Below are 26,122 nucleotides of genomic sequence, written 5' to 3' on the forward strand. Positions count from 1 at the left end.
ATTTATTTGGATTGTTATCTTGACAATTGCTAAAAACCGTTATTATGAAAAAGTGGACCTTTCAGATTTTTTTTTTTTTTGGGGGGGGGGGGTGCGTACGCACCCGACGCACCCCCCCCCCCCCCCCTGGCTACGGGCCTGCATCTTTTACAAGGATTACTCTGTTTTGGGTATCTCAACCATTTCAAAACCAATTTTCATCAAATGATCGTTGAATTCCCTTTGGAACTACCGTGATATCTTTCATGTCTCATAAGAGGTTCAATCTATCAATCAATCAATCAATCAATCAATCAATCAATCAATCAATCAATCAATCGATCAATCATAGTTTATTTCCAATCAACAAAAAGTCAAAAACATAGTACAGGGCTCACACGGGTAAATAATTCCCCATAGAGACGTGTGTTAAAATTCAAATTTCAAAAAATTCTGTAAAATAGCTGGGAGAAATGAGGTGTTTCATCTTCACTAACCTGAATAAGTGAGATATTACCTTTCATCCATCAGATTGCCAGGGTGGGTTGTTCTGCTCTAATTCTGTCCAGGGGTCCGCAAAGCCAGACTACGAGTTCTTGTCACTCAAAAAATCACCTATTTTCCGTACACTTACCCAATGAATTATAGTCCCCTCAAATTCCATCAGAAAAGCTTTCATCTTCCAACCAAAATGCAGTTTGTAGAGGAATTCATACTCAATATCTACAGCTATTCAGTTTTTTGCCAAACTACATCATTGATTTGTAATTAATTTTTTTCTTCATTTATTTTGGTATCTTTGGTACGTATTTGTGAAGGGGTCTGGGACAGTCCATTTTATTTACAGGTGTGAGCCCTACAAAGTATACATGTCATGAAATAATATTGTTCAAACGTTTGCAAAAGATTCATGTAATATACGAGACAAATTATAGAACAAATTATGTACAATAATTAGGAGGAATACTGTATAACTTCGTGGGCGAGAGGAAAATGAATTCGATTATGGAAAATAGTGATCCACTCATTACCTCACCCGAATATCCCAGAAACCTGAATTTAGGTCTCGACGAAAATAAAATAAAATCACAGTTACAAGTATATGTCGTGTAAGAATCTTGAGTTATGCGATGGGCATGTCTGACCACAAAGGCTGATTTTGATATGGATGCTGTTGAGCAGTAGGAGCAGGAAGGTGTTTCGTCTCACCTCCCTAGTAGGAGATAATACCGGTAATATAAACCAATGAGCTTTCCCCGAATCCCGTTTCCTATAATGGGTCTCATTTTTGTGAGAAGTGTTGTTGCTTGAACTTAAATTTGGTAATAAATCATTCATTCATTCATTCATTCCTTCATTCCTTCATTCATTCATTCCTTCATTCATTCATTCATTCATTCATTCGTTCATTCATTGATTCATACGTATATTCCCATATAATTTGTACGGACATTGCATAATTATTAATGACTGTATTGGCGAGCGTTCGGGCGGGTTTCCAACGTCATGCTTCTCTTTTCCACCAATAGTTCATAACTCAAAGAGTGCAACCACAGATTTTCACACAGGCCCCCTACTCTTTTTTATTTTCATTTATTATTCTTTTTTTTTATGTGGGAGCAATCCGAGCTTGCACGCATGCACTTTTTATTTTGGGGAGCACGTGTCCGTCCGCCGTACGCGCCGCACTGCACTACGACATTTGCAAGGTGTATGCATTGCATGTATTATCTAGTGCATGTACATGTATGTTGCATGCAGCTCGGTGCTGCTCATGCCATGCTTTCATGACAGACTCGACTCGACGTCACCCACCCAATACCCAGGCACGGCGCGGCGCGGCGGGCAGGCAGGCATGCATGCATGTGCAGCTTTTTGTAAACAACATCATTCAGCTGCCTACACTGACACTGTTGTACCTATCAACGTAGGAACACGGGTAAACAATTAATTTACTGAATTGAATCATTGTCAAGGTTAATCTACGTCATTGCTCCCACAGTGGTAAGCGACTGAAGCGTATGCACGATTGCAGATTGTTGTTGGATTTGTGTAAACGAGTGTTGTTGGTGAATCGAACGAATGTTGACTGGCTATGCAACCTCTGTCTGCTGTCTGAATGCCCTAGGAAAGCACGTTGTCTCGGCCACGTGCGTGCATACATGCTGCCATATATCTACTGCAGTATTGCACTAACGTAGGTTGATGTGTCAAGGTGACGGACATGTTGATTGTTGACGTGTGTTTACTCATACCATAATTACTTCTTCTTGTCAGTAGTCTGCTTCCTTCAACCTTGAAGATTCTCGCAGAACTTGGTGATAGTGTGTGTCATAGGGGTAAGGTGCATGTGCCAATAATTTACAGGGTGCAAGTAAAAACTGCCTCGATTCTAGCTGTTGCTGCCTTCCGTCAGCAGGAGACGAAAGGCGTTAACTGAAGAGGCCGTCACAACATCATCAGGGAGGGCATTCCAGGATCTAACAGTTCTAGGAAAGAACAAGTTTTGGTGCTGTTGTGTCCGGGATTGAGGGATGTGGTAGCCTTAGGTGTTCACACCTCTGCTGGATGGTCTGGTGGATTTGGTGATGAAAGCCTCACAGTTGAATGGTACAAGCTGGGTGTGGATCTTGTAGAACATCACAAGACGCAGATGTTCACGTCTCTGTTGTAGTGATGTCCATCCCAGCTTCTGCAGCATTGATGATACACTTGATGTATTCCGATATCGGTTTAGAGTGTATCTGGCTGCCCTCCGCTGGATCATCTCCATCTTGCTGATATTCCTTGCAGTTGATGGATCCCACACAGAGGAGGCATATTCAACTAGAGGTCTGACCAGTGTTCTGTATGCTGTGGTTTTGAGTTTCGGTGAGTGGAGGTGTAGATTTCTTCTCAGGAAGGCCAGGGTGTTATTAGCTTTTTGGCAGACATTGTCAACATGCTTATTCCAGTTTAAGTCTGATGTTATTGTGTCGCTGAGGTACTTTGTGGCTTCCACAGGGGTCAGGATTGAGTTGTTGAGTTTGTACTGATATACTATCCGTTTCCTCTTCCTAGAGACTGATATCACTTTACACTTACTGATGTTCAGCTCCATCATCCATTTGTCTGTCCATTCACCGAGCATGTCAAGATCTTGTTGCAGCTGTTTGGTGTCAGCATCCGAGTGGATTGTGAGGTAGACAATGGCATCGTCAGCAAACAATCGGACCTTTGATCTAAGTTGGTCAGGCAGGTCATTTATGAAGTACAGGAAGAGACACGGACCTATGTACGGACCCCTGCGGCACTCCAGAGTCTACGTCAACATGTGATGATCTACAGCCATCGAGAAGTACCTGTTGTTTTTGGTTCTTCAGAAAGCTGGTAATCCAACGATGGCTGAGTCCTCTAACTCCATAGTAGTCAAGCTTCTGAAGGAGGCGCTGGTGGCCGACCTTGTCAAAAGCCTTGCTGAAGTCCAGCACCAGGATGTCTGTCTGTTTTCCTTCTTGTAGGCTTTTCATCAGGTCACTCACCAACCCCAACAACTGTAGCTCACATGATCTTTGTTGTCTGAAACCATGTTGGAGTGGGTACAGGATGTCTTGGTGATTTCCATGCGCCATGATGTTGCTTGCTAGGATGTGCTCCATCAGCTTACAGGAGATGCATGTAAGGGAGATGGGCCTGTAGGCCCAAAACCACTATTTCGGCACAATTGGACAATCGCAAAACGCGAAAATTAAAGTTTTTAGAATAGGTTTCATTTTTATATCAATCCATGACACAAATATTCAAGTTTGTACATGTAGTTCAAAAATATGAACACACAATCTTGCTTTATTTTTGTGGTGTGATAATTTCTTTCATAGGGCGTAGATTTCATCATGTAACATACATTACCAATGTCATTCTATTTCAAATGCTTTAAGATTGGTGACTACAGTCTATGATTGAGATAATTATGCGTCAGATGTGAAGTATACCATCGGCTGCCATGTTTGTAAATGCTGCCTGCAGATGGGAAGGATGGCAAATGACCTGTATGCTATACTGAACACAGCATGTCCTATTGTGTTAAATCTTATTTCATGTAGTGTTCATTTGTTTTCTCGATAATTTGATGTCAGACTTTCTTCAGAAAATATTTTCAACATTTATCAGTCCCAAATTGCCAGCCAATTCTTGAGTATCATCGATGAAACATGTGAATCTATGTGCGCAAAAATATATTCGTCAGATTCCACGTAACGTATGTTTCACGTTAATGTAACGTAAGTTACAAAGGTAATACTACTACATGTGCAACTGATTTTGGTACTTTTTCTTTTTGGTTTTGGTATATATTCTTACATTAATTTCTCGTCAACTCTAAGTGAACGTATATTATAACAAGATGTCGCAATATCATGGTGATACAATTCTCAAAAATTACAATTGAAATAGTTGTAAAACTGCAAGACTTTATAACATGTCCGCGTATAAATTCTGGAGTAGAACATTAATCCGTTACTGTTGATATTTTGAAGACAATTGGCTTCATACTTATGAATTTATGGCATTGAAATGATTAGAGTTGGGAACATGCTTTCACGTGCCTTCACGGACGAAAATATTGTCATGATGTACGTGTAATATAAAACGAGTGGTGGGTAACGTAGGTTTCACTTCAATTTTATCATAATGGAAGTTTTCGTATGCTTGACGTCTTGTAACGTGTTATCTTCATATTGATGTCTTGTAACTTATCTTCAGCTGTCACTTCATGCTGTTGAAAGATATGTTTCGAATCCATAACTTTACAGACTCCATAACTTTGCTGTCGCAACAGTTATTCTATGCAGGAACAGTTTGAAAATAGCAGATGCAATACAATAGTATTCACAAAATTTTTAGCACTTGAATGAAACAATAAGAAACGGCAGAAACGAGATGGTTACTCTATTAAAGTGCTTCATAATGAACAATAACGCCGTATTGCTTGTATTTGAAATTTCTGAACTCAGTAAACAAGAGATAGGGACAGAAGGAACCAAGAAATGTTCTTTGTTAATTGAATAAATGACCACTTTACTATGTTGACTATGGCAAATTAGGTCGATGAAATAACGTCAAATTACATAGTTGCATTAGCACAATACTGGGTAGGATGAATGAAATTGTCATTAGTGAAATGATGTACTTGATTGTCCTGATATGTATGCATTTATAAGACAGTATAATCCACAAGGATAACAAGAATAACAAGTCTTGCATTAATAATTCTTGCCGTATCTTTGTCTCCTGCATGGAAAAATGTTTTTTTAATCTTTCAAAAGAAAAGTGAAAGGACAAGTTGCTATACATGCACAACAAAGGTACTGATAATGATTACAGGCAGGCCCGTAAGTAGGATTTTCATGGGGTGGGGGATGGGGTCAGAGTTAGAAAAAGTCGACTACTTCCAGTTTTAATCACCTGACAGGGAGAAAAATAAAAGCTCCCGTGCCATTTTTTTTCTTTTGTTTCATTTCTTTTACCGGGTTTCATCGACTGACAAGCAAGAAAAAAAAAGAAAGAAAAGAAAATTGAAGAAATTATAAAGAAAGGCTTCAGCTTAATTCTATGCTGCCAGTACAAGCCCAATTTCATGTTATTTTATTTGTTTATTTCAAACTGGGGAGGAGAATTCTGCGATTCATTTTTTCTTTTTATTTCCTTTTGTTTATATTTTGACTGCTGGCAAAGGGGCGGGGGACCTCGAACCCCCTCCCCTATAGTTACCCTGGTATAGGGTAAATTAAAAAAAAAAAGATGCGAGACTTTGCTTCTTCTTTTTTTGTCAACTACGCGACGGGTACATGTCTTTTTTTTTTCTTGAATCTTTGCTTAGATATATGATTTTTCGCCAATCTGATTGCAGCTTATATATGTTCCCTATATACGTGATATATGGGGTTTTAATCTCAGCACTGCTCTTCCCATTGAAACTGCATTAACTTTAACGAGAAGGAAGAACAAGAAATGTTGATGTCTTAAACATCCGGTAATACTGAAACATACATCACTATAATCATTATTAGCATTATTATTATCATGTAGGCCTGATCTATGATGGTATACTCAGTAATAGTTAAAATTACATGTCTTTAATGCACATGTATTTTTGTTACCTTTTCTTCATTCAAAGTGCATTTTTCTTCACTTTGAGATCATCAACGATATAACGACACAAATTTGAGTTAATTTTCTCCTTTAAAAATTGTCAGGTAGTAGTAAGTCACCGTATTGATTTATGATAACCGAAGATAAATATAATTGAAAAGATTTATTTCACCATGGAATTCCTTCAACTATAGTTCTAGAACAATTAAATGTTGTTTTTATCCACGCACATTCTCTAAAATATCCTTTTTCAATGACATGAATTGATGAAACTTACGTTACCCAAACTAGAAACTTACGTTACTATATTAATGCAGGGACCTGATCCAATAGTTTTGAAGTAGAGGTCTGCGTAATCCCTAAGTTTATTAGGTATTCATTGCATTTTCTTGAAACAATGTTAAATTCATTGTTTATACCTGGAATATGACATCATTAAAGCCAAGTTGAACATCAACGCCCACCAAACGATTTTTTTCAAAGATACTATGATTATGTCCCCTTTTACTGCATCCTCCTAACAAACAAGAACATACAGCTGTAAATGACTTTGATATGTTTTGACGGAGAAACTCATCAACATCATAACTGCAACAATTAAATTGTCTCAAATTAAATGGGCTTTTCTGTGGATTGTCTGTTATCAACATGACAACATCTTGAAACTTACGTTACCAAAATTTGAAACATATGTTACGTAATAAATTGAGTGATTTATTTCAAAAGAATAAACCTGTACAGCAAAGTAATAACTGGATTTTTACGGTGGAATCTACTGACTTAATAAACACACAATAAACAGAAGTAAAGCATGATTCTATGAAAAACAACAACACATTTCCAACAAGCAAATACTTACTCAGTTTTTCAACACATAATGTAAAGGTATTTTGCGCGCTGCCAATGCTCAAGATGTCATTGAAAGAAGTTGCTGAGCTATCCCATGACCTCAAATCGACGGCACAGATTCGAGAAATGTACATTTAGGTGGTAATTAATGGTGTAATTAAGCTTTCTGTCATTTGGTGGTAACGTAAGTTACATCACGTATGTTACACTTGTGGATTGAATCGTATAAGTTAGCAACATAATAATGAATCTTTTGCCACCCATGGGTATGACGACAATCTACTCCATTAGTCTCAACTCTAGAACAATCATTCAGAGCTATGCACCTTCATACTTTTTACAAAGATGGTAACGTATGTTACTTCTCTTAAATCTACCTTTTTAAAATCTATATTTGCGAGATTAGCAGTCGCATGTCTTTTGAAGCTGAGTGATGAAATATCTTTTAACATAAACTTACACCCCTTTTGGTCAGAAAAACAATACAATTGTGTAGTACTCATTGTAATAGCATAACCAAGTTGGCAGTACAAAGATGGTAACGTATGTTTCAGCGGATCTGGCGACACATTTCCATCAGTTATTTTGTTGATAAATAATGGTTAGTTTAAAAAGTTGTGTTAGGTTTTCATAGAACCTTATGCCACTTTTCTGAAACCATGAGTAAGCTTCCTCTTTATGCTCATATTTTCCCACAAAGTTGAGAAAACATTAAAAATCATCGTTGGCGACATGCACTTTTAAGCCTGTTGGCCGAACTTAACCCTCCACCAACGGCTTAGTGGTACAATTTTGCCTTCGAAATGATTTCAGTTTTTGTTTATATGTCCCTTGGCATCACATAAAATGACAGGGGCATTTTGAAAGAGCTTTTTATCTCTTCTAGGTGAGTAGGAACATAAGCGACACGATTTTTGACCAATTGCGCCGAAATAGTGGTTTTGGGCCTGTAGTTGCTTGGGTCAGCTCTATCTCCTTTCTTGAAGACTGGCACTATGTTTGCATGTCTCCAATCATCTGGGATTTCTCCTGAGTTGTAGGACTTCCTGAAGATGTTACGCAGGCAAGGTGCAATGGTATTCGACAGCTTATTACTTATGAATTACAGCGAATTACGTATGAACCGTGCCTGTGTCACACATCCGCCTGTCATCTAGTTGTTGTCTATCTAGTATCATATTCATGCCTGGTACAGACTGATGGAAAGTGGATTGAGAAAGAGTGAAATAATTACCCTGTGCTGTGTGTGGCACACTTTGTACAGCTGAGTCATGTCTTGACCGAAAGATCGGTCTGTATCTGTCCGTCGGGGAATGTTCCGCGGAGACTACGTCTGGCTTCACGGATCCCCTCCGTATACTAGGACAGCGTCAATGGCAAAATATAAAAAGAGTCCTCCGGACAGACGGATCTTTCTGTCTAAGTCATGTCATACGACAAGTTGACCATTTTGTGTGTGTGTATGTGTGTGTGTGTGTGTGGCAGGGGCTATTTTGTTCATTGATAGACAGCCTGTTGCAAGCTGCATGACTGCAAACGTGGATAATATTGTTCTAGGCTTAAGGCCAAAAAAAAAAAAAAAAGATGGTTTGTTTGCCCTTCACGACCGACCGAAAATAACGGAAATTTACAAGTTTATTTTTCCCACAAATTTCATCATCTGCAAATTTGTGAATGGTTTTAAACCCAAAATTATCAATTTTAAGCTAAAGAAAGGATGAAAAAAAAAGTCTAAAAATGTTTTTTTTTCATCTCATCGACCCGTCGTAATCGTGTTCAGGCCTCGCGGGGCCGCAGGCTGCGTTTTAAAGCATGCATTGCATGCTACATGTAGCTACCTTTTTGGCTCATGTGCATAGGTAGTGCGCTAGCTAGCTACCGTACCGGCCACAGCCCGACTACCAAGATGGCTACTTTTGCAGTATCCGTTATCAGCTGCCATGGTGTGAGAAAACTGTTTGGAGTTCAGTTGCCAGCATCTCACTGGAAGGTACTTCGGAGCTTTTTGCAAAATTCAACAAAGGCTGCATTTATTATCTTTCCCTTGTTTGAAACAGCTTTCAAAAGCTTTTTCCAAAGCCCTGTCGAAAGCCGTTTCAAAAGCCCATTAGAAACGGCTTCCAAAATAGTTGCGTTTATCAACTCATCGCGAACACGAAAACTGGCCCTGTCACTTTGCAGCTGCATTGCGCGATTTGACTTAAATACTGTAACCGCAGTACAAAGCCGTTTCAAAACAGCTTTGCGTTTATCTTGCTTCAAAGGGTTCTAGAAACAGGTTTCTGGAGACCTGTTTCTGAAAGCACAAATTTGTGGCTTTCGAAAAGGCTTTCCGAACCCCATTATCAAAACAACTTTGCGTTTATCAACTCGTAAAAAATCCTTGAAAGCCGTTTGGAAAATCTGTTTCTGCCAAGAAAAAGACTTGATAAACGCACCCAAAGATGAACGTTTTAAGTGTTTGTCAGTGTTTCTGCCTCGCCTACGGGCCCTGGCAAGACATAAATTTGAGTGAATCCCTTGGAGTTTTTAGTGCAGTAAACTTGCGCCACATCCTGTACAAAGTTGAACTAGAACTCATGCCAGAAGGATGAGTGTATTACGAGATGCCCTGCCAAAGTTACAAAATTACATCCATGGGTAAAAAGGGTATTTAAAAAGAAACCAAAAAAAAAAAAAACCCAACCTACCGACCCTCATTTTTTTTTTTTTTTTTGGCCTGACCGCAGCCCGGCCCAGGCGGGGAACTTGTATCTGTAGTTTCTAACTACTGGTACTTAAACTAGTAGTCTAATGTCAGTATCGTAATGAACACGAGTTGGGACTGGTCCCTCGGCCAATCAGAGCGTGGCTTACATTAAATGGTGACTTGAAGAGTGGCCCTCTGCCCCTGATTGCTGCAAATATGTTGGCCTAAAATGAACGATTTCACAAAGTTTTGTGGGAAGGCTGCTAAAAACAGGGCTAAATGATAGAGGGCGCATGTTCAGGTTTGCATCAGATGGCATATCAGACATGCATTTACCGCACGCATGCAATCTGCAGTGCTGTTATAACCTAGCCTCTTATTGTGCGTACCTCCTATCGCCTCATTCGATCATGCCACAGACCGGAACATTCCCCTGCCGCAAAGTCGGACACCAGCCACCAACAGGGACATACCGGGATACATACCTTCGTGCAAAGAGGGACACGCTGACTTCACTTCCACTATTCGCTTTTGACCATGCAAATCACTAAATGAGCTGATACAGGAAATAATTTTCAAACTCAAAATTGATTAGCAATTTCAGCTGATGAACAAAATATTTCACATGGTATCCTGTACACTTCTATGGAAGAAGACTACTATACAAAAGTTGGTTTGTGGAGCAGTGATGTAAAAATGCACCAGGAAATTATTCCCTGCGATATGTGTGTCCTTTGTGTTGAGTGAGTTGTTTTTGTCATATTTATAGTACAATGAGTGATCCTAGATTTCTTCTAACTCTTCTGAGAGGGTTTAAGATTTTCCAAGGGTGCAAAAGTGTTTAAAAGTACCATATATATGCCACAAACCCGTAGGATTAGTGTACAACTCCCAGGGCCCTTGGGTAAACCTTGATCTAATCAATCATGGATTTGGGTGATACGAATGGCGATTAAAAAAAAAAATACAGCAACCTCTGTGTGACTTGGGGTGTGTTTATGCTCAGTTTGCAAAGGCAGAATCAGCGTTTTGAAATGATTATTCAAAATGCTGATTCAAAACGCCGTTCACGGGAGCACTGTTTATGCTCACTTTCTTCGAGTCTTGGAAAGAGAGTTTGTGATTGCTTCGCTGACCTCAGCAGAGGCAGGTCAAATTGGAGCGCGAGCTTTTTTTGGAAGTTCTGGCCTGAGTGTGTGCATTGTTCATGTTCGTTGCCTGTCTACATAATTTCGATTGCTTTACTAATACACACGTACATGAACTGTAGACAATGATGGGAAATACTTTATTTATTTCTTCTACAAATCGTTGACAAAATGGGAATGTTTGATAATATTGTGAGCTCTTCATGCATTAATATGTCTGTCACCATGTACAGTAAGTACAGTAATGTACCAACAGGGAGCTCGAGGGTCAGCAATTGCAAATTGTGTTGCGAAGCACAGTACAAGGTCGGCTGGCCTGGCGCTCTCATTTTCAAGTGAACTGGAAAGGCGATGGAGATGACGTAATTTAAACGCGTTTGTGATGTGAGTTGTGTTTATGCTTCCCTGTCAAATGTGATTAGTCAGAAACGCCGATCGTAAAGGCACCTTTTTGTGCATTTTGGATCAGCGTTTTGAATCAGAGTTTCTATCGAAGAGCATGAACGCAACAGCGTTTTGCACTAATCACGTTTCAAAAGCCTGATTTTGGCCCCAAAATGGAAGCATAAACACACCCTTGGTCTAAGATGCATGAGCTGGAAATTGCTTTACTCGAACCCTCCAAAAATTAAAAATCCTGATATTTTTCCCATGCATTGGTGGTAAATGTACAATGTAGCTACATTAAATTTCTGCTGATCAACTTAAAAGCTTAAGTAATGGGTCGAACAATTCAATGCAATGGGGTAGACCTACTGACCGTACTGTGACAGTCTTCTGACTGAGCTGTCGGTTATTTGGATTTGGCTGACAGGACTGCACATACGGTGTTACCTTTCACTCCTAATTGATCCATCAACCCCTGTTGTACATATTTTACTTCACTCAGTGAGAATATTTCCCCCATTTTATCATTTATATCATCATAGCGAAAAAAGTGAGAATAAAGAGGGTCTCGCATCTTGAATGGAAAGATAAAGGTGAGAATCAAGACTGGTTTTGCCGAGAGTGAGCACGTGCACGTCCTGGCCTACTGAATGGATGACATGCAGTACTCCAGATATTCACACTTTCCTAGGTATGGCTGTGTGCTGTGCCCACCCACCAACAAGAATGTTGAAGATTGGAACCAGCTGAGTGTGCAGTTCATCTTCTGCAGTTGTTTTTCGTGATCGTTTTCAGTTATCAAAGGGGAATTCTGGGCTAGTTCAAAAGCTCGCCTGGAAAGGGGGGGTAAAATTTTGTAAGCATGACACTGACAGTGAAAACTTTATCAAAATATGATAAGGATGAGGGAAGTTGTGAGATTATGAAGTTTTGCTAATTTTATGCAGAGCAATGCACAAAAAATTGATCTGAATATGCTGATGATGTCGTCACCTCACAATTTTGCGAGTTAATTACAACAAATTACATGTTAAATTGTGTGCCGATGACACCATCAGCTCACTCATTCGCATTCTCATATGGACTATTTAAGGAGTGTTGCATAAATTAGCAAAATTTCATGAATACATGACATCCCTGATTTGTATACAATTTTGATGAAATTTTCCCTGTTCTAATTAATTTTCACTCTTTTCTTTTCAAACTAACTTTTTCTTGGTGTGGAATTCCCCTGTAACAAATTGTCGAAGGATTTTACCCTTTGTTGATCAATTCCTGAATCTGAACTAAAAGCCTGCAGTTTGTTATTTCATGCATGATGAAATTTGACGTAATTTATTGAGTTACTTCTTTTACTGTCATGTATGCCAGTGATTGATTGGTTATTAAAGAAATATTTCTGGCTGACTTGAAGGTGAATTGTAATGTAGACCGTTCAGTTGAAGGTAAACTCCTTTTTTGTTCAGGTTTGCTATTTAGTTCAGTTTGTATTGGTCCTCACAGGTTTTCACCACTTCTTATTGAATGTCTATGCTATTTCCCCCATCACCTTCATTCCTTTCCTATTCTGATGTACTGTAAACGCTGTTCAGTTTTTGCAGTACATAACATTGATAACTGCATATTTCACCTTTTTCGGCTAGCGCAAATTCTAAAACCTGTGAAAATATACACAATTCTATCTGCCCATTTTGAATGGGTTGACAATTTGTATAGCATGAGTTCAAGAACCTAAGAACATGTTTTTGAGCTGCTCAGTGCAAAAAAAAAAAAAATTAATCTTGTGAAAGTATTGACGTTTACAGTATGCATTAATTTCACATATCTCTTGTGTTCAAATTTTTATGCCTCCGCCACGAAGTGGTGCTGGAGGCATTATGTTTTCGGGTTGTCCGTCCGTCTGTCCTTCTGTCCATCCGTAATGAATTTTGTGGACAGCGTAACTATAAAAACCTTTTGAGGTATCCTAATGAAACTTGGCATGTATGTGTATTAGGGGGTGAAGTTGTGCCTATCAACTTTTGAGTGCACCTTAAGGTCAAAGGTCAAAAGGTCAAATATGTAAAATTTCACTATTTCCACCATATCTATGCATTGCGTGAAGATATTTTCTTGAAACTTAGTGTATACATGTTTTACCCGATCAAGATTCTATGGTGAAAGTTTGGGATCATGAGGTCAAAGGTCAAAGGTCAAAAGGTCAAGTAAAAATATAAAAATTTCACTTTTTTCTCCGTACCTTGGAAATTGTTCAAGGTATCTTCATGGACTGACTGGCAGTGATTATCTAGAGAATTTAGGGTTCATGGAATCGAAGGTCAGAGGTCAAAGGTCCAGGGCAACACTTCAAAATTTTACTATTTCCCTCATATTTGTGTAATGCCAGCAGTATTATTATAATTTTTTTTTTTTGGTGTATGCATGGATAACCCAATAGAGATTCTCTTGGTAGTTTCTTCTTCTTTTTTTTTTGCCGCAAAGGTCAAAAGGTCAGAGGTCAAGTGAAAGTGCTGAACTAACTTTTTCCTCCATATCTCGAAAGTTACTCTCCTGAAAGTTATCTTGAAACTTATTTATGCATGTTCTGCCTGACAGTGATTTTCTTACGAATGTTAGGGTCAAAGGCCAGATGAAAATGGTAACAATTTACTGTTCAATACAGAAATTGCACTTTTTCTCCATACCTTGAAAATTACTCAATGCATAAACTTCTGAATGGGTCAAAGTGAAGTTAAAGTCCTGAAATCCCCAAATACATGCTCTCCTATTTATCCAATTAAACCTAGGTCAAGGAAGGTGAACATTCAACACATTTGTGACAAACTTGTTATTTTAATATTTGGCCAATTTTGTTAAAATGTAATCACACATTGTCCACATGTGCTATAGACCTATTAGGAGAATCATGCATTATGGCGGAGGCATACCAGTCGCCATAGCGACATTTCTAGTTGTGTTATGTATTCACACAGCAGGTTGCTAGCTCTCTCTTACTTCCTTTCATTGGTAGTTTAGGTAAATTTATAAGCTCTTACATTTTAGTTGGCCACCTTCAATTCTTTTACCTCTTTGGTTCTCTTTCTTAATATGAATATGTTAATATATGCAAATTTTACCATGCATATACATCTATGTTTATTTTGCTAAATTTTGCTAAATTTTGCTGAGGGCAAGCAGCCTCAGAATAAATCAGTGCACCCTGGGACTTCAACACTCATGCTGTACTAGTGTCCAGCACTATGTAGCGTCGTAGTGGTAATGAAATGTGTGTGTGTGTTTAATCTTCCCCTCACTTTGTGCTATAAATTGGCTCAAAATAGAACTAATCACCTTCAGTGGATCAAGGTATTGTCCAGACAAATAGATTAGCAACTTTATGGTAATCAAGAGATTCATCATCAGATTACCTTGATATAATGAGATCACATGTGAAAATGCATTTGATAATAATAATGATAAACAATCAGGGCATGGTCTTAGTGAAATTATCAGGAGATGAGTCAAAGTGTTTACGAAGAACTCATTTATTGTCTTATTTCTGAAATGTGTTTCTCACACACTTCAAAGCAAGGACTTGTTAAGACTGAAATTTTGCAAATGACTTTCCATATTGAAGAGCTCTGTCACACATCCATGACCTGTCAATCACTGGTTGGCTGGCATTGGTCCTTACCATGGCAACATAGTCATAACTATGCTTCGCCTCCTCAGTTGCATTCAAAGGTTAACCCATTCGTTATGTTAACACACAAGAACAGAATTGAGCAAAACCTTATTTGAAAATTACCTGTGAGCCACAAGTGGGCATAATTTATTTGAGAAACATGTTTTGAAGATGTATGGATTTAAGTTTGCTTGCACAATTACTGAAGTGACTTTGATTTTGCATGAAATGTGTTTGTTTACATATTTATGGTGAAGTTGTCTGTTGTGTGATGATACCTTCTTTAGCTTTGAATGCTGTAGTGTACTACAAATTGTTTTGTGACTGTTGCGTATCATTTTCTGTTGTTCATTCCTGGAACTGTTACCTCCTGTTTTGACAAGCCTACGTATCTCTTGATATTATTTCCATCTGTAATACATGATGATGTTACATTAAAAGGATGTAATGTTATTGACCTTAAAATGTCACATACAGTGTACAGCAAGGCTCGACACTATAAACATGTATATCGCAGGCCACCGAAATCATCAAAGTTTTTTGATGGCCCTCCAAAATAATGAAAAACATAAGAAATGATGTAATTTGATGAAGCATTCAGATCATAAAATAAACCTTAATAATCATGTGTAAATTGGTGGATATGATAAAGTGCTTCAAATAGTCAAGGTCAAAGGTCACCAAAGGTGGCTAAAACTGGTATTTTCTGGCCATGGCTTCCACTAGCTTTGATGATAATGGTACTGGAAAAAAAAAATGTTCCAATGGATGTATAAATTGGAACCATTTCCTTTATGCAGAGAGGGTAAAGGACCAATCCTTGATTGATGGTCAAGATTGCCTGTGGTCAAGATTGTCTGTGGTCAAGATCATTGATGGTCAAGAACAGTGAAACTCAAAATGACAGTGAAGGGAATTGTACTTTGATATGAATAATACCATGATTGCTTGAGAAAGTAGTCCAGTGGATTGTGCATTGCAATGAAAACGCTCATACGTTTGGTCTTATTTCTGTCTCATCTTTGCCGACAGTTCGCCCCCACTCTACAACTCGCCCCAGGTATACTCCTCTCCCCAGCTGTACAGCACGCCCCCGTGCTACAACACGCCCCCGTGCTACAACACGCCCCCACGCTACAGCACGCCCCAACACTATAATTCACAACCCGTCATGGATTCGTGGAACCCAATGGAAGAGGACTTCCATAATCAGGGCTTCAACTCTTACAACAGAGGTCCAGCCATGGGACTTGGCGGAAAGTAAGACCATCACACCTGTCACATTGAGTCTATGTCATTTGTGATGCATCACCATGAAAGCAATATTAGATAGGCCTACAGCAAAAATTATTATTTGTTGTTTAGCAGATACTGATTCTCCAGATACTGAACTGTACATTGACATATAATTTGCTCTATTTCATTGCAAGAAGATAACAGGAGAAAAGATGGTGAATTTGAAACTGTAAAAGCTGTATTGCTAGAATGTATTTTCCAGGCATTTTCTTCTGCTAATTATCTACTGTGCACTCCCGTTATAACGAAATGCTCGGTACCGGCAGTTTTCTTTCGTTATAACAAAATTTCGTTATAACCGAACAAATACAATATATAATAATGAAAACAAGGAAGCCAAGCATATATGATATTCTGTTTGTTGCATACTTGTCATACACTGAAAATAAAACAAGTAGTTATTGTCCCCGCCGAACGAGTTCGAGCAGGGGACTATGAAACGGGCTCCGTACGTGTGTGTGTCCGTGTGTGTGTCCGTGTGTGTGGTCGTCCGTCCGTGTGTCCGTGTGTCCGTGTGTGATCAAAATCTTCAATTTGCTACTACTCTGTCATTTATGAGCCAATTTTGATTCTGTTTGCTTTATATGATAGCACTATGTGGGAGCTTTGAAACTTCTACACTTAATTTCAGTTGTGACCTTTGACCTTGACCTTTGACCTATATTGTACATTTTGCTACAAAATGCTACTCCTTCGCCATTTCTAACCCGATTTTGATTCCGTTTGCTTTATGTGATGGCACTAGTTAAGGGCTTCAAAGCTTCTACACAGAAATTTAACCTTTGACTTCTTTGACCTTTGACCTTGATTTTTGACCTTTATTGTGCATTTTGCTACAAAATGCTACTCCTTCGCCATTTCTAACCCGATTTCGATTCCGTTTGCTTTATGTGATGGCACGAGGTGAGGGCTTCAAAACTTCTACACAGAATTTTGACCTTTGACTTCTTTGACCTTTGACCTTGATTTTTGACCTATATTGTACATTGGCTACAAAATGCTACTCCACCATTTTTAACCCGATTTTGATTCTGTTTGCTTTATGTGAATGGCACTAGGTAAGGGCTTCATAACTTCTACACAGAATTTTGACCTTTGACTTCTGTGACCTTTGACCTTGATTTTTGACCTGTATTGTACATTTTGCTACAAAATGCTACTCCTTCGCCATTTCTAACCCGATTTTGATTCCGTTTGCTTTATGTGATGGCACTAGGTGAGGGCTTCAAAACTTCTACACAGAATTTTGACCTTTGACTTCTTTGACCTTTGACCTTGATTTTTGACCTTTATTGTGCAGTGGCTACAAAATGCTACTCCTTCGCCATTTCTAACCCGATTTCGATTCCGTTTGCTTTATGTGATGGCAGCAGGTGAGGGCTTCAAAACTTTCTGCACAGAATTTTGACCTTTGGCTCCTTTAACCTTTGACCTTGATTTTTGACCTATATTGTACATTGGCTACAAAATGCTACTCCTTCGCCATTTCTAACCCGATTTCGATTCCGTTTGCCTTATGTGATGGCACTAGGTGAGGGCTTCAAAACTTCTACACAGAATTTTGACCTTTGACCTTTGACCTTGATTTGTCACCTGTATTGTACATTTTGCTACAAAATGCTACTTCCAGCGGGGACATATATTACGCACCGCGTAATTTCTACTTTTCCTTGTTCAATTTCAGATCATTGTATTACCATAATGCAAGTTCCCCTCGAAAACAGTGCGTGACACACCAAGCGAACACACTGTGATGTGACGCGTTCGCCCATGCAGAGACGCTGTAAATGCTTGTTCCGCTATGTATTTTCGAAAGCTATCCTCAGTTTGTTATAACAGAGCACATTTCTTTTGTTTTTCTTTGTCAGTGGTGCTCGGAAAAGACTTCGTTATCACGAAAATTTCGTTATAACCGTGTTTGTTATAAGCGAATTTTGTACCATAGACGTAAATGGCGATAATTTTGGGACCAGAAGTTTTACTTCGTTATAACGAAATATTGTTATAACCGTGTTCGTTATAACGGGAGTCCACTGTATTGTCTTTATACGGGTAACGCGATGATGTACCAGATATACATGTAAAATGAAGCATTGGTATGCATCAATAGTGAATTCAAAAGAACACGTCATAGATACTGTATGTGCAACTACTGTGGAGCAGTGATAACTTGATCATTGTGAATTGCAGTTAGCTGTCTTTTATGCCTCCTTCATGAAAGGAGGTATTATGTCATGGGGTTGTCCGTCTGTGCTCCGAATTCAAATTTTGTGGACAGCGTAATGATCAGAACCATTTGAGGTATGCAAATTAAGCCTGGTTTGTAAATAAAAGCTGCATGTCAACTTGTGGGTGCAGACACTCATAGTCTAATGTCATAGGTCAAGGTCAAATTCCAAAATTTTGCTATCCCCCCTCCCCCCCCCTCTGCAATGCCTGAAGGTATTTGAGTGAAAGTACATCAAGATTCTCTTTCAAAAGCATCTACAGGGCCATTGGGTCAAAGGTCAAATGCAAATGCTAAACTTTAACTTTAATCTCCATATCTTCGAAATGGCTCAAGGTATCAAAGGCTCAAGGCTCAATTGTATCTTAGTGAAACTTTGTAGATACACACGTACTGCTTGACTGTGATTCTCTTGGGAAGTTTGGGTCACAGGATCTAAGGTCCAGGGTCAACAGTCGTGTTAAAGTACATGTACTATGATTATGTATTTGCAGAAAGTAGTGGGCTTTGGAGTCAAAGTGGAGTCATACTTGCCCTTAGTAACAAATCTACCATCCGAATGAATCTTAGTTCAAGGAATATTGTATATTCACTCAGCACATTTTGATGTTGTGCCTTCAAACTATCAAACATTTCATTTCAGTTTCTTGCTAATCATAAGAAATGGAAATCTGTTGAGATATACCATAGACCTATTGGGAGAATAATGCAATATGGCGGAGGCATACCAGTGGCCATAGCAACATTTCTAACTTTACAAAACTGTTTCGTGCAGACCACAAGGTCTCTTGCACATAAACTGGTGACATTTCTGGAGTGTGATGATATAACAAGTTTCACAATTTAGAATAAAGGAAAGTGTAAAATATAATGATTTTGACCGTTGAAATATGTTGTGGAATAGAATGGGCATAAAGTGTAAGTTGATAACAGTTTTCACCATCGCCAGTTTTGTGTGTCACCTCTGCAGTGAATCACGTGGACACACAGGGGCGGGACCACCAAACCTCAAACTTCATGTCGGTGGACTCCCAACAGAAATGACTAATGTGAGTATTCTCATCTTGGTCTTCTTTGCATCCGTTGCATTGCATTTTGCTTCATTTATTTATTTTTATAATTTCTATGAGTATTTGTGTACTTTAAAAAGAATACATATATTTATTTGTATATTTGATAGTCTATTGATCAAATCCATGAAAATTATTTCATGAGTTTCTCTTCCCAAAAATCATAGCCATGTCATAGATATCACATTGGCATGTGTCTTGAAAGCAAAAACAGATTCAATCTTCCTTATGCCCCAGTCACATAGACATCCCGGATCACCCCGTACCACCCCGGACCACCCCGGATCTGATCCGGGGAGAGATCCGTGTTGACGCCGGGAGGCCAACGCGGCAACTTTTGGAAGTCAAAACCATCTGGCGTCATTCGGGGATTGCCGTGCTGGCAGAGCAATCCGGGGTGGTCCGTGTGGCTGCCGTGTAGATGCCGTGTTGATCCGTGTAGCTGCCGTGTTGATCCGTGTAGCTGCCATGTTGATCCGTGTAGATGCCGTGTTTGTCCGTGTAGACGCCGCACTCTTCCGGCCTTATCCGTGTAACTGCCGTGTTGATACCGTGTGTACAGTCATACCAGAATCCCGGATCTCCCCGGATCTCCCCGGATTTCCCTTGACGTCCCCGGATTTTCCCGGATCACCGTGTAGATCCTTGAGCGTCCTCGTTTATATGTGACTGGGGCATTAGCCCAACAGTCCCCTTTAAAGGAGACATCCAGATGATTTACATTTTTTTTACTGTAACTAATATCACTACTTAATTCTGGTAAAATATGGGAAAGATGGGAATTCCATAATTTTCCTTTTTTGTATATCTCTCAAAGTCAACTGTACGGTGGAATAGACTTAATAATCTGAAGGATTCTGCATGAATGCAAAGAGGGATGTTTTGCTGGATTAACAGGAGGTGGAAAATCGTGAAAGGGGATGGCTAGTAACTGATCAGTGGGAATCAGTGGGAATGCTGGGGGACGATTGTTCCAATTCTTGTGGGATTCATTTAAGAGAACATTATCTATTGTTGTGTGAAAATTGTTTGCTTCAGAACAGTCTCATATTCAAGTAATGTGCAGTTTAATGCCCCATCACTGTACAGGCATGTTAACCTGGAAACATTAAACTGCACATTACTTGAATATGAGACCATTCTGAAGCAAGTAATTTTCACACAACAATAGATATATGATGTACTCTTAAATTAATCTCACAAGGATCGGAACAATCATCCCCCAGCATTCCCACTGGTTCCCACTGATCAGTTACTACCCATCCCCTTTAAGTGCAGAATGATTCCATAATGATTAGGGGCTGTTTTTTTTTTTTTTTTTTTTCTGGTATGAAGGGGCGGGGGAGTGGGGCTGGCTGAGGTCTGAGTGGAGGTCAAAGGTCACTCATGCCCTTTTTTTTTCTAAATTCATTTATTAAAATATTTTTTCGTAAAAAAAAAATAAAGTGCCCCAAAATATTCCGCGGCCCCATTAATCATGCTTCCTTTTCTCTTACAGGAGGGTCTAACCAGTCTCTTCTCTTCAGTTGTCAAAGTTAGAAATGCCTATGTCATGCCAGCCAAGGGGGATCGACAGTTCACCTTTGGGTAAGTCCCACAATGCACTTAATTAGCACAGACTAAGAGCTAGAGAAAGACCAAAGAGTGAAATAATGTAGGACTTCTGCCCTGAGGGTATCTTCAAAGATCTGGTGATGACATCATGATCTTCAGGTATTATGATCCTTTAATTGAATGGATCTTCATTTGTTGCCCACTGTGAAAGACCATGACAAGCACAGACCTGCTAAACTAGAATTTCTGGCCGGGGAATATGTACACCAAAGTGAATTGCGTTATGAATCCTCCACACAGACTATGGAGGTCAGCAGAAGATGTCTTTTCAACCGCTTCATATTTTTCTTTAAGGCCGCCTGCAAAAGCATGTTGTACGAACTTTTTCCGAAGTATTTCAAAGATGTCAGAATATCAATAGTCAGGGCAGCCGTTGCAATACAGTCTAACCATAATGCCTTCTCTTTATGCTGTATGTATATTTAATCTGCTAGGTCAGGACTGTACAAGTCAAATATTTCATGATGTTTTTATTTTCGCGAATTTTACGAGTCAGCTCCTATTCGCGAATAAAATATTGATTCTGATCCCGATATGAATGTGATTTCCTCGTATACATAATCTGGGTGTGTCAGTACTTAAAACTCCATGATCACGAATTTACCCACTCGCGAAATCATCGGGAAGTCCTGATTCACAAAAATTTCGACTCGCTAAATATATGGCGTATACAGTATTCCAGTATCTTCAGCCCAGAGTAGTTGCTTTGAATCAAGCATGTAGACATGATGTCCAACTTTCAGTTTCAGAACTCCAGTCCAGGCAAGACTGTCTTTAGTCTCTTAAAAAAGAAAAAGAAAAAGAAAAAACACCTAAAACGACTCTAGTTGTACAATTGGTTGATTGCTCATCATGTGATTTGTGGTCAAAAGTACATTGCACGCCGCCGTTGTTGAGCCGTGCACTTTTTGTCGGAACCAACCTTTGATATACTGGGTCACACATTGTCTGAATTTAGTGTACAAATAGTGAATGGTCACAAGTGCAGTGGAACAAGATTTGGCATGAGATGAAAGATGAGGCACTCTATTGAATGAGGCAAAGCTGTGTGAGTGAAAAGAGTGAAATCTTGTTCCATTTGTTTTTATAGAGGGCAAACAGTTAAAGAAAACTCATACCTCATACATGCATCTTCATCTCTCTGCTTAATAATCTTTTAGTTTCATTAGCTCCGTCAAGGTAGGAGGTTATGTTTTCATTACCGTTGGTTTGTCAGTGTGCAAAATAACTCTAAATGTTGCAAATGGATTTGGATGAACCTTGCAGGAGAGGTTGAGAATGACACAAGAAACAGATGATTCAATTTTGGTGGTGATCCAGGAAATTTTTATGGATTTTATGAAGGATTTTTAATAGTTTGGCAGGTAGGGTCAATGAACTTGTGAGTTCAAGCTGAGCATTTTGAGGTTTTCATACGCACACTAAAGTGTGTGCTCTAGTTTCTGCTGGGGCAAGGTGCACCATGCAGCTGAGGGTTGATGATGTAACAAAAGGCTTATATGTTGGGGGAAATTGGACAATTTTCAGCATATGAATGGATGGAAATCACTGATCTCTATGGAAGAACAAGATCATCATTGGAAAGTAGCTGCTTGGCAGAGGTTTGAGCTCTCATAGTGCTTTTCTAGTTTAAATGATAATTCTGTTCAGGAAAGTCGTACATACTGATATTTCCTGCAAGAAAGGAGAAAGAGTTCAATCTTCATTCACCCCCCCTCCTCTCCCCCCCCCCCCCCAAAAAAAAAAAAAAAAAAAAATGGTTGTTCATTTTTTGCACATAATGAATGCAGATACTGAAGGGAATGTTTCAACCTAGCATTGTGTTGCTTGATATGAAAGAAAAAAAATCAGAAAAGCAGACCAATAAATAATTAAGAAAAATGTGGACACATTAAAGCTTTATGTAAATTGCCAAACTGTAGAGAGTGAGGCAAATTAGTTACTGTGTGATACTGAGATTGAGCAGCTCCCCATTAGTTTTGTACACAAAATATCTTCGGCACAGACAGATGTCATGCTTTGAGGGAGACAAACAAAAGTGTATACTCACCTTTCTACCAAAAACAAGTCTAAAGAAAAGTTTCTCTGGAGAAAATTGAAACTGGTGAATTTTTGTGTACACAAAGGGAGAGCAACTCAACACCAAAATCACACAAAGTTACTAATTTATGTTTCTCTCTGAACTTTTGTAAGTTATATCTTCTTCTTTTTTTTGCCAATTGTTTTTCCAAATTTCACTAATCAACTTGTCTGTTTTCACACAATATCTGAATGGACTGTCCCTTTTAGAGACATCATGGCATGATGGTTGTGACTATGTTGAGATGTCAATTTTATTCAGAGTAACCCCCCCCCCCCCCCCCCCCCGGCTAATGATCTAATGGAACTTAGCATATATACAGGATTGGCAATCTAAGCCAAATGTATGCATGTCAAGCAATACTTGCATGGGTTTTGGGTAAAATTATGTAAACTTTGGTATGACATCAAGGTGTTTTTGAGTGATATGAATGTTTCAGGTTGAGATCATTCTGAAATGATGCAACATAAACTGCTATGTATATTCTGTGATAAGTTAAATGAATTACAGATAGATGTAACAGATTTAAAATTATAGATAAAAATGCAAACAGTGGTAACAAATAAAATAAAAAATTTGAGGGGTAAAAAATTGTATAAGTGTCGCAATTTGTGAAAGTTTTATGCAGCAAAAAAGGGCTGTTGGTTCTGATTTGTGAAAGTTTCATGTCTCAAATGTTTCTCATTTTACAATGCTTAGCTAATGACAAATGCAGTCCTAGTCACAGCTGCCAGGAGGTTACGTAAATTAGTGTGAGAAAAATGTGTGTGTGTGTGTGTGTGTGTTTTTGTTTGGTTTTCTGCAAGAATCTTGTCCTTAGTGAGCAGAAATTACTGAAATTACTATGTGTAATTTTTTTTTTTTTTTTTTTTATTGGGGAATACCCTACAGTGAAAATTGCGCAATGGCCATACTTCCTTTCCTAGCGATTGCCAAGTGCACTGCTGGGAAGCTTACATACTCATTCTCAGGCAAACCCTTGTCATTGTTTTCTGTCGGGCATGCCTGTTCGGCAGAATTCATGCTGAATGGGAGGCAGTCTGTTATCATGTCTGTATTTTCTAAACTATGGCCCAGGAAAGTGAGGACTTACTAGCATCTGGCTTTGTTAGGTAAGAATGAGCTTGAGTACCAGGCATATTTTAGGCATATCTTTGTGCTTCAAATTGTCCCTAATCTGTGATAAGTTCTGTATCTCCTTTATTGCATTAAATCCTTTTGTGAGTTAGGAATTGAGCAGGTAGAATGATAAAATTACCTAGGCACAAAGGGATAAAAATTAGAAGAAATTAACAATCTGAAATAAACCACTAAAATTAATTGAATAACTGACATAATCATGATGCCTTGTCTACTTCACCAGTTCTTTGTGTGTTTTTATGACTTCACAAGTATTTTATGCCTCTATCCCTGTGGTGATGGAGGCATTATATTTACAGATTTGTGTCCATGCTAATATCCCCCTTGTAACTTTGTTGTCATTGTTTTCCCCACCAAAGCTTCTCAGAATGGTCGGTTACTTCTAGTGTTTATTGAATGTGTTAGTGTGTGAATAGTAGATATAGATGTCATGTATTCTTGTTGATCTGATCATTTGAAGTCAAAGTGAGTTTTAGTTTCTAACAATGTTTTTGACATTTTTAGCTCTTATCTCTGTCATGTTTGCTCAGTTTTCTTCAGCATGTCATAGCTGAGGCAGTTTTCTATGAGACAGTTTTCTTTATTTTTCAGTTAGGTGATGTCATCATAGTGGTAATTTTGATTAAAGGCGACATTCAAACTGTGTCGTGTTTACATGTTGTGTCAATGGGAATGTGTTAAGATCAAATTGGAAGAGTCTGCCTTTCACACCATGTGACCAACTGGTAGTAATATGTAATATCATCAGGGAATAATTTTCCTGGTATCGCATCGCAATTTGCTATGCATTTTTACACCACTGCTACACAAACTAACTTTTGTGTAGCAATTTTCTTACATAGAAGTGTACAGGATATCATTGAAGATATTTTCACCAGCTGAAATTGCTAATCAAATTTGAGTTTGAAAATTATTCCCTGATCATCAAGTTGATGCAGGGCCATCTTTGTTATGCAAATTAGGGTCAAAGTTGATATTTTAAAAGCTAAATTTGAATGTGAAGATGGCCTTTGAGATACTTGGTTTCATGATTTGATTTTTATCATATCAAGTCCTCTTGCTGAAAAAACATTTTCTGACCTTGTTACACAGACACATTCACACTTGCGATATTCATTGTTTTGTATCTCGGGAAGTGTTTGTCCAAATGTGCCCAAATTTTATGTGCATATATAGAAGTTAGCAAGACAAAGGTATTAATACTTCCCGTCTGTATGTCGTCCCCTTTAGTGGTGCAAATGAGAGTCAAAATTGATGTACACTGTATGGAGGCGGTTATTTCTTTTCTGAAAACAACTAAGTATATATTTCTGGGCTTACTGATATCATCTGCCATTATCTGATATCAAATCTGATGTACACATCCAACCCGTCTCAGTGATGAGTTTATGTCTCGTTTTTCTTTTGTTGAAGTGGATTATTGCTAAAATGTTGCTTTTTATGTCAATGATATGACAGGAAGCCGTTTTCTGTTGGAGGGAAAAATGTTCCCTTTCAGAGAAGAATTGCACCGAATATGGCATGCATCTTAGAATTGTTCATGTTTTTGTTATATTATTTCAGCTTTGTGACCGTTGCTTCTGTGAGTGATGTTGAGAAGGCCATCCGGCAGCTTAACGGCCATCGACTGAAGAACTTTTGTCTTCGCATCAACCTAGCGAGGGAGCCCTCTGCTCAAGTCTCTCAGGGGTAATGATGATTATGAAGAAGAGTTATTCAAGATACTTCCTACTACTAGTGCATAACTATTCCTTACTGTAAAAGTGGACATTTTCCCACATTTCGTGCAACCAGAAGCTAGCGCAAATATTAAAGTACGTGAATACTTTTGCGTGCCATATGTTCCAGTA

General features: G+C 38.7%; 1 protein-coding gene and 1 pseudogene across 1 annotated transcript in view; one reads left to right on the forward strand and one right to left on the reverse strand.

Annotated features, from left to right (window-relative positions):
- Positions 1–2,371: 2,371 nt before the first annotated feature.
- LOC139716397 (uncharacterized) lies at positions 2,372–3,082 on the reverse strand (annotated as a pseudogene).
- Positions 3,083–3,359: 277 nt separating this feature from the next.
- Positions 3,360–26,122, forward strand: part of LOC139716450 (tudor domain-containing protein 1-like) — a 40,931-nt gene continuing 18,168 nt past the window's right edge. The window contains exons 1-5 of the mRNA XM_071627996.1: positions 3,360–3,475; positions 15,878–16,105; positions 19,339–19,417; positions 20,937–21,025; positions 25,836–25,961. Of these exons, the coding sequence (XP_071484097.1) occupies positions 3,360–3,475; positions 15,878–16,105; positions 19,339–19,417; positions 20,937–21,025; positions 25,836–25,961 (638 nt within the window). The remainder of the gene's footprint in view (positions 3,476–15,877; positions 16,106–19,338; positions 19,418–20,936; positions 21,026–25,835; positions 25,962–26,122) is intronic.

Source organism: Diadema antillarum, unplaced genomic scaffold (genome assembly GCF_040938485.1).
Source record: "Diadema antillarum isolate AM-2024a unplaced genomic scaffold, OU_Dant_1.0 scf00000065, whole genome shotgun sequence".
Taxonomy (NCBI): domain Eukaryota; kingdom Metazoa; phylum Echinodermata; class Echinoidea; order Diadematoida; family Diadematidae; genus Diadema; species Diadema antillarum.